General features: G+C 31.2%; 1 protein-coding gene across 1 annotated transcript; it reads left to right on the top strand.

The window, feature by feature from the left end:
- The first annotated feature begins 8,371 nt into the window (after positions 1-8,371).
- Positions 8,372-9,560, top strand: LOC107927040 (ribulose bisphosphate carboxylase small chain clone 512). Its single transcript, XM_016858011.2, has 3 exons — positions 8,372-8,767; positions 8,837-8,968; positions 9,118-9,560. The coding sequence occupies exons 1-3, from the start codon at positions 8,621-8,623 to the stop codon at positions 9,340-9,342; spliced, it is 504 nt and encodes a 167-aa protein (XP_016713500.1). The 5' UTR covers positions 8,372-8,620; the 3' UTR covers positions 9,343-9,560.
- Positions 9,561-9,768: the final 208 nt, after the last annotated feature.

Raw genomic sequence — 9,768 nt, 5'->3', positions numbered from 1 at the left:
TTTTGAAGGAGCTAAAATGTAATTTGATTATATATTAATTTATAATTTTTCTATTTCTAAGAAGACTAAAATGAAAATTTTTCATTTTTGGGTACCAAAGCCCCTACCTGCCCTGCTTAGATTCACCTCTTAATTCAATAACCCATGGTTGGAAGTGAGAGAAAGTTTAGTGACTGAGAGGTAGTTGAGAAGACAAGGTGAAAAACTCATATTTTCATCATGTATTCATGTTTATTTTAAGTAGAAAGATAAGAAATTGATATTGGATATGTATTTTGATTTTCTTTCTTAATGAAGAGGAAGAGAAGGGAAATGGAAAAAGTGGTCTCCAGAAAGGAAAAGAATGAAAGAAGGAAGAAGAAGGCTTAACTTACTTATTCAAGCTAAAGTAAAGTACGTACTTTTTTGAACTCTTATTTACCATGCTTGGATTTAGTTAGAAATTTTATAAACTATGATTTAGAATAATATTTAAATTAAAGAATTAATAAATGAAGTATGAATATTGAAAGCTTGAAAGGGTTAAAGTTCATATTCAAGTCTCAACAAAAAATTAACTTTAAAAATTCATCAAAAACTTTTAAGTGATGAAAGGTCATAGTTGCCTGGCAGCCAGTGTTGTTTGAACCAAATCAACCGGTCGAATAGGTTGAACCGAGAACTGGCTGGAGGATCGATTCGAAAAGTGACTTTGAACTAATTAGACTGTGAACCGGTGGTTGAACCAATTAAACCGATGATTGAACCGGGGTTTTTATTTTTTTTATTTTTACAAATTTTTAATATTTTTTAATCGAACTGGTTGGACCGATCAGACTAGTCAAACCAGTGAACCGATAGCTTGACCAGTTCAACCACCAGTCCGGTTTAAAAAACATTGCTGGCAACAACACTGAAGTAACTTTAAAAAATTGTTGGGTAAGGAATTAAATACTAAAATTTTTATGGATGAAGTATTATTAAGTCTAGTTTCTAAAAAAGTTAATGAATCTTGATTTTAGTTTTTTTGGACTTAGACATAAAAAATTTAGTAACTAGTACTCAAGTTGACAACCTTATTTTGAAAGTCGAATTATTTAAATTGATTAGATGGTTGTTAATATGTGATTTGGAAAGGCTACTATGATCTAAGATTATGAAATTTTGCCTATAATTAATTATGATATTAAATGACTCAAATAAACAAGGTTTAAACTAATTGGATACAAATTGCATGCCATTAAGAATTCTGTTTGCGCACATTTGAATTTAAGAATATGCATCTTGCGCTTAATGTGCATAGCACACTTGTGCTTCTAGTATACATGAGCTATTGCACCAAAGGTGCAATTTTGTTTATTCATTCATTATTTATATAATCTTTTGTGCGATTGATTTATTATTCTACTTATCTAGCTATAGTTCACCAGAGTTTACTAAGGCTAAATTAAAAATGGGAATTGGTAAGTTATCTATGAACTTTAATATTTATGTGTAATGATAAATTTTACTTTAATGTTAATTTGATATACTCAAATTATAATCATATACTAAATGGAAAGGTAAGGAACCTAAGCAATTCAATTCTGTAACGTGTTATTAATTTCTACATGTAGATTAAAGGTTAAACTTGAGAAGATTGGATTGAGATTCTACTCGTTTTGAATCACGTCACCTTGGGCCTTGAAGAGTATAACTACCTTTTTATGTTTAAATTATGGTTTTTAGTATGACATGTACATAAGAACTAAAGTTAGGTCTAGTGTATTTTGAGTAGTTGCTTAGTGACTTGAAGTTGAGTTATGTTTAAGTTTGAACATTTTGAACTTTTGGTAATGACTTCATACTCGAATGATAATGGTTGAGTATATGTTATTTTAAATGATGTTAGAGAGTAAGTTGATGATTAAATGCTTCGTTAAGTTTGGGAATGTTTTAAAATTTCATATTTAACTAAAAAGAGTTGTAATTATGAGTGTGAATTGAAAATTAGCTTTGATGGTTGAATGTAACATTTCCTATTGGGATCAAATATTAGGCTCAGGTAAGGAGTGTTACAAATGAGCCTTAAGATGATTTCGTAGGACGATATCGGCATGACCAAGTCTTCCTGATGTGGCATATCAACTAAGAATATGGTCTTAGAAGGTGTTCTAAACATGAACAAGGCCTTTCCGATGCAGTGAATAAACTAGATTAGAGACCATCTGATTTATCTCAAACTATGGGAACTTTAGAATATCTATAAAGAGAGAAACACGATTAGTGGTCACTAAAGGACTTCTCTCTAAAGCACATTTTGATGCTTAAGTTAGTAGTCGAATGAAACATAGTGTAGATGCAACACCCCGAGTCTAGTTTCTAACTCGAGCAAGAGATGCTACATTCAATTACCTATAAGACTTCTCAATTTTCACATATGTTTTAAGCTTTATTTTTTCTTATATGACGCTTAAAACCATTTCAGAGGATCCTAATATGAGGTGGGAGCATTCTAAAGTCATTTAAAAGCCTTTCAAGGCTTTAAAACAACATTTTCTTAGAACAAGGCACCTTAAGTATTAAGGCTTATGCTTGTTACTATAGATTTTTAGGTTCAAAGTTATAAGTATCAATAATTAGACCTTAAGTATCGAGACTTGGATACAAGGGAGCCAAAATCAAGCTTAATGACACTTTAAAACATACCAATTCATACTTTAATCATTTGCAATCATCCTCAATCATTCTTAGACCTCAAAATACTCTTAAAAATAATTCAAATAATCATACAACTCATTTATGTTCAATTTCCAACAAATATGCCACAAAGGTTCAAAACATTTCATCTTAAACACAACTTATCTTTATGTCATTGCACTATCTATTTGAACACTTTCATTTTAGTTTGAATACCTAAGTACATGCCACACTAGTACCATAGTTTAAAGTCCATACATCAGAAACCTTGCAATGTTTATGAGATGTGACCTAAATTGCCACACGTGAACTGTCAGAGTTGTGTGACCCAAATTCTAAGAGATTGCTTGCAAGTCAAGTTAAACAAAATTTATTTTATTTCTAGAAGATTTAGTATTTATTAGTATAATATATTTGGCATTTATTAGCATAGTTTATTTGACCTACTAATTTAACCTATAAAGAGGTTCTTTTACAACCTTAGAAAATACACCCATTAGAGATTAGAACTCATAACATATTTAAAGAATTTTGTGTTTACGTTTTGAGGGTTCTTTGTTTTCGGGTTTTCAGGGTTTAGTTTTTATCTCCATCTTTTGTACTCTTCGTTTTTTTGCCATTATAGTAAAATTATCTTTTCCCGTGGTATTTTTATCCTTTTTGGAGAGGTTTTTCCACGTTAAATTTGTGTGTTCAATTTCTCAATTTATTCCACTATTTTTTTTCTTGTTGCTTAATCGGGTCGATCCTAACATGAACTCTTTCCTCTCAATCTCTTTCTCCAATTTAATTGTTTGAAAATAATGCCTTAAGTTTCATAGAAGCTTAGTAAGTACTCATATAAACTCTATACTTATCTTACTATTAAATATAAGTTCATTTTAAACACATTCTTTCAATTATTTCATATCGTAATCTCTTCATTATTACTTTATCAAATACTTATTTAAAGTAATATAACTTAAAGTTAAAAATCTTCACTTACCACTTACTTCACTTGGCCGTTAGTAAATGATTGAGAACAGAGAAGGTTGTGCGGAATCACATTGGAACGCTAAAGTGCTAATCAAACTTGTGTATCATAGTGCAGGTCACACTTAAGTGCGTTGAGGGTATTCTTATGGCATGTCATTTATTCCCACTAGTTCTACCTTATTTATTAGGGACTTTACATTATCTTATTCACTTGTGAACATTTTTTTTATTTTTTCATCACATTTGGTCTTCATATTCAAATATACACTTTTACATGTTGCTTTTTTCCATATCACATATTTTCATAACCACTTCACGTTGTTCATCAATTCATTCACTTATAAAACATTCTTTCACTAACTTTACATATCACTTTTCGTTTTCACTTTTACATTTGCTTAATCATTAATTTTCACTTCTTATATACTTTACAATTAATTTATTGAATTTCACTCATATTCACTTATGATAGACTTTTATTATTTTAATTACTTCACTTATTTACTTTTCTTAATTATTTATGAATCATTTCACTACAAATCATATTATTTATAATTCACTTCACATATCACTTTTTCAATAGAATTTCATCTTTCTTTTAGAAAGCTTATACTTAATTCTTCCATTTTTCTCACATTCTCACTAACTAATATGTCACATTCATGCGCTTACTCAGAATTTATGTTCACATTACTTTTGTTATTAACTATATTCCATTTCACTAATTTCTTTACTTATTATTTGATTCATTTTTCAGACGGTAATTTCCTTCTTAAATTCACTTGTTTACAAATTTCATTACACTTTTTAATATTTTTCAAATTAGTTCCTATAACATCCCTAAAACCCCTAGATCATAGGTAGAGTTATCTCTAGAATACATTCGTAGATTTTTTAGAGTAAATAAAATGAGGTTTAGTAGTGAAAAAAGAGAAGATAGTTGGATATCAAAGGAAGTTGAAAAGACTGATATATTGAGAGATATTAATCCAATGTATAGAATAAATAGTAAAGTTGTGAAAAGTGTAGGGGTCAAAATGTGAATTTAAAATATAAAACGATAAAATTGAATTAATGGGAAAAAGTAGAAGGATTAGAATTGTAACTGCACCAAAAGTGAATAGTCACTCAAAGGCTGAATTGTAAAGATTCTAAAGGGAAAAAGGGTTACTTTTCAAAGTGACAATTATAGAATTATTAAATAAGAAAACTAGGTAAAAGTTCGCATTATTTAGAGCCATTGAATTTGATGGCATTTGAGTTTTAATCTTAGATAGATTTTTTTTATTAAATTAAATTATTTTTTATTCATTAAATTAATAGGATATTTTTATGGAAAGATGGAGAAACTCTCCATCCTTCTTCTTCATGTCAACCAAAGAAAAGAGAAGAAAAAGTTCATTATCTTACAATTTCATCCCTCTCATTCATTAAAGATAAATCCTAGCAAAAATCCTTTGAATTTTCATTAAAATCTTTAGTAGAATTAAGTTTCCAACTATTGGATATAGTGCCCTTAGTGTAGTGATTTCTTTTATACGTACTTGTATTTTTTGAACAAATTGGTTTAATAAAATATCTATTAGTTTCATTAATATCTTCATATATTGTCCTCAACGGTTTTTGAACGCAAAGCAAAATGAAAGTAAATATTGGCTCACTGATTATATAGTGTTTAATTAAGAATAAGTGATATTACGTGATTAGATTGTAAAACGAAAAGACAACATATATTAGTATATAATCTAAACACATCCTTGGTGTAAATAGAAATGAACAAGCCGATTGAAAAATTAATATGCCGCCTATCGAGTCTAAGTGGGGAGATACCTTGCCATGGCTATCGGAGCGAATGACTCCTAGAAGATAAAGACATAGATGTGACTAGCTGGACTATCAGTACATCGAACAGGTTTCGACTAGAATAGATCCTAGATCCGTTTATGAGTTTATTCACTTGTGATGTTCATAGTATGTCATACATTAATCTTGAGTGGATGATGGATTATGTATGCATGACTCGTATCCTTTGATGTAAGGACGAGCACTTATTGAGTGGTTTTCGTAATGGTATATAATAAGGACATATGGGTCACACAACCGTGTCACCAGACCGTGCGACTTCACTCAGACCGTGTGTGTCACAGAACCTTAAGTGTATGACATCATCAGTAACGCCATTGATATTAAATGTATCACAGATCTCCAAAAGGTTAGCTAAATGAACATTCAAAATTTCATCTTACTACCTATCAAACTGAACATATTGTTGCACCATCTGAATTGTGTTCGGCTTAATCTTAAAATTATTTGCAGCAATAGTCAGTCTGACAATACTCGATTCAGCCTCAATCAGAGTGGGCTTAGCATAGTCATACATAGTCTGAGGAGCAAGACGTGCAAGAAGTTGCGAATTAACAGGATTATTATCTATCTCCACAGTAATATCCTTTTGCTCTTGATTATTTATGAAAATCTGTTGACGTTGCCTTGCTTGTCAAACCTCTTTTCGATTCTACAAACATTTTTTTTGATCTCACTATAAAAAACTAATGGTTCCAATGGGTTACCTCCAGTCATAAACCAAAGGAACCTGTAAGAATCAAATAAAAGAAAAATCAGAATTTAAAAATTAAATTTAAAAAGTATTTAATTAAAAATAAAAATTACTAAATTAATAGAAATAAAGTTTTCATAATATTATAGTATTGGTAATGACGCCAAAAACTAGATGTTCATGAAACTAACTAAAAATTTGACTAAGGTAAGTGCACTTATCAATTAATAGTATAACTATAATGGACAAAGATATCATTCTCACGAGGACTACAAGTACTAGTAATTATCGTCTTTCTATTATTTAACCAAATAGTTTGAATGATTGATTAAAACTAAAATTAACTAATTTAATTACTAACGAATGCTGCAAAAAACAAATCATGAAAATAATCGAATAAAAACCAAGAAAGGAAACAATACCTAGGAAAGAAGCTACTCAGATTTCATCTATTACTATTAATCTAAATTAAGCAATTTTTTTACTTAACACATTGATCCGTAGAAATCCCTAAATTATGTTAATATCTCTTTCGAGCATAAGAACAATTGACTCTAGGTTCATTAATTGAAATTTCTTTATAATTAAAACCCTTATTATCGCATTAACTCGTGCTATGGATTCCCCTATTAGATTTGACTCTAATCCAATAAATTTATGTTGTTCTATTTCTAGGATTGCATGTAACTCCATTCAGTTAGCAAGATCTACTATTAAACAGGGTCTTTTCAACCACCGATTTAAGCACATTGAACATGAATTAATAATCTAGAAATATTAAATCAAGAATTAAGCACATATAATTGAGAATAAGAAACTAAAAATTTATTGCGTAAAATAAAAATCAAATGACATAATCCATCATAGGGTTGTTCTCTCTAGTTATTTAGAAAATTAATTCATGCTTGAAAATAGAAATATCCAAGATACAATATAACCAAAAGAAATAAAAAAATTCATGATAACTTCCTAAGAAATCAATTGGGAATATTCAATCTTGACGAAATTATGCTTTAAAGTCAGCGTCAATGGTGTTTTTCGAACTATTTTCTTTTCTCTCTTATCTTCTTATTTTTGTCATATATACGTCATAAAATACCTGAAAAATCTAAAAATTACGATTTTTTATTGTTCAGTGTGTAATCTCTTGAAATCAACATGACCTATTACACGCCTGTGTGGGTCACACGACTGTGTGGTCTGGTCATGTGTAATGGTTTAGCTCGTGTGGCATCTATAACTTGCTCCGACGCTCTAGTTTTCGCTTGTTTTTACTCCTTTTACTCCCAAGTGCTCTATTAAGTATTAAAACATGAATGTAAAGGATTATGAGTATAAAATTCACAATTGACATCAGATAATCACCCAAAAGCATGTTAAGAATAAAATTAAACCATGTTATTTTTAATACTTATCAATTGTTTATCATTATCACGATTCCCTAAAAACATAATTTTCAAAGTACATTTATGAAAAAATCTCAAGAGTTTTCAACACAATATTTCATTGTCATATAAGGTTATCATCCACAAAAAAAAGGTAGTTAAATGAAGAAAGGACAACATAATGAGGTGTATTGAGAAGGGTCACTTTATAACACCCCTCTCGACTTCAACTAGAGGGGAAATATTGTTATACCCTCATCCGTGCAAGGACATGTGGTAAGTTGGAAGTATACTTGGGTAGTAAGCAAGCAGGCAATAAAATGAAAATTATTCATAAGTCTCGCCTTTCTTCACAACCACCCAGAAAAGTGCAGACCATCCAATACTCAAGTATTCATGCATTCATTGTGAATGTGATGTCGTTAGTTACTAAATACTATATGAGTTCAACTACTTAATATCAACAAATCAGAATGAATGAATTCAGGTTTACAAAAATCCGCACTCTCTCATTCATATTTCCTCAATCGCTGAATATCTTAAAACTTTGTAATAAAAATCGACTTCAAAATTCCTACTTAATTTAAATACTCAAAACGAAATCCATTTTCATTATTTCAATTATTTTGACGCGACCATGCCAATGTCTTGGACTTTGTAGCACAAGCAGCTCAGTGGAAACCATTGGCTTCTAATGCTCGCAATTTCCCACCCTTTTCACTGCTTGCCAAACGTACGGCCGAAGGGTGGTGAAAAATAAAATGGTAAAAGAAAATTGCGGGGAAGTTGGTGATAAAACCGAAGCTAAAGAGCATTAGAAATACCTTCAGTCTTTGAACAAATCGTCTTTTCAGTAACAACTTGCTTTCCCTTCAACAAACTATACATCAGCTTACTGGCATCAAAGCCAACTCCTTTTGTCTTTTATTTCTTCCATTCCCATGTCCATTACCTCAACATAAACTACTCTACTCATCATTTATACACAATCACTCCTTTTATAGCTTACCCAATTTTCTTTCAACCTCCAAATCCAGCCTCCGAGATGTCTGCCGGAATCTTTGCATCACCAATCGCTGGTTCTGGTTTTGTTGGCCTGAAAACCAATGTTACAAAGCTGGTTCCAACTAATGGTTCTATTTCATGGAGCCGGAAAACTGTGTCCAATGGTTCAAGAACCCACTGCATGAAGGTACTGTCATTGGTTTCAGTTCTAATATTATTATGTGGTTCATCTGACTTTGCCTTGTGATTTTAACAGACATGGAATCCAATCAACAACAAGAAGTTTGAGACGCTTTCTTACCTTCCACCTCTCTCAGATGACTCGATTGCAAAGGAAATTGATTACATGATGAAAAAAGGGTGGATTCCTTGTCTTGAATTTGATGAGGTAATAATAATTTTATTTTCTGTAACTTCCTCTAAGAATCAGCTAACCTAGGTCTAATTAAATGATAAAAGGTAGAGATCAATTCCTGGAATCAATATTTTTCAACGTTGTAACAGTTTAAAAACTGGTTTTCCTTTTAAAAATGTTAGGTGGGGGCTGTCCACAGGGAGAATAGCAGCATTCCAGGGTACTATGATGGGAGGTATTGGACTCTATGGAAGCTGCCGATGTTTGGGTGCAACGACTCTTCTCAAGTCCTGAAAGAAATTCACGAGTGCAAAAAGGCATACCCCAATGCTTATATCCGTTGCCTGGCATTTGACAACAAGCACCAAGCTCAGTGCATGTCCTTTGTCATTCACAAACCTAACTGAAACCACCACCACCGACTGATCAGCAGCTAGCTGCCTACTCGGATTTCCCCAGTCTATTCCTATTCCTTTTTATTTGTAGAATAATGCTATATGATCTCTCTTTCTTCTGTCTTTTCGATGGATGACAATACGACAGCCGGTGGATGATTATGAGTGTGGTGGGTTGTTTTGTTTCGGCCACTTGTTTGCTTTTATTAAAACAACTATGATTATTATAATGGCTTAGGCACGCACTTACTTTTATTAAAATATAATGATAATTATAATGGCTTAAAAAAGCTAACACACAAGTGGATGTGACATTTTATTAGCACATGGTTTTGGGTTTCTTCTCAACGGCGAAGGAGGAGAAGCATTGTAGAGCTCGATCAGTTTTAGTGATTTTTAATCAATTGGTTTTGAATCAAAAGATTTCTTTTTGTTTAA

Source organism: Gossypium hirsutum, chromosome D03, assembly GCF_007990345.1.
Source record: "Gossypium hirsutum isolate 1008001.06 chromosome D03, Gossypium_hirsutum_v2.1, whole genome shotgun sequence".
NCBI lineage: Eukaryota > Viridiplantae > Streptophyta > Magnoliopsida > Malvales > Malvaceae > Gossypium > Gossypium hirsutum.
The sequence above is the reverse complement of the archived record's forward strand: the minus strand, read 5'-3'. Positions and strand labels throughout refer to the sequence as shown.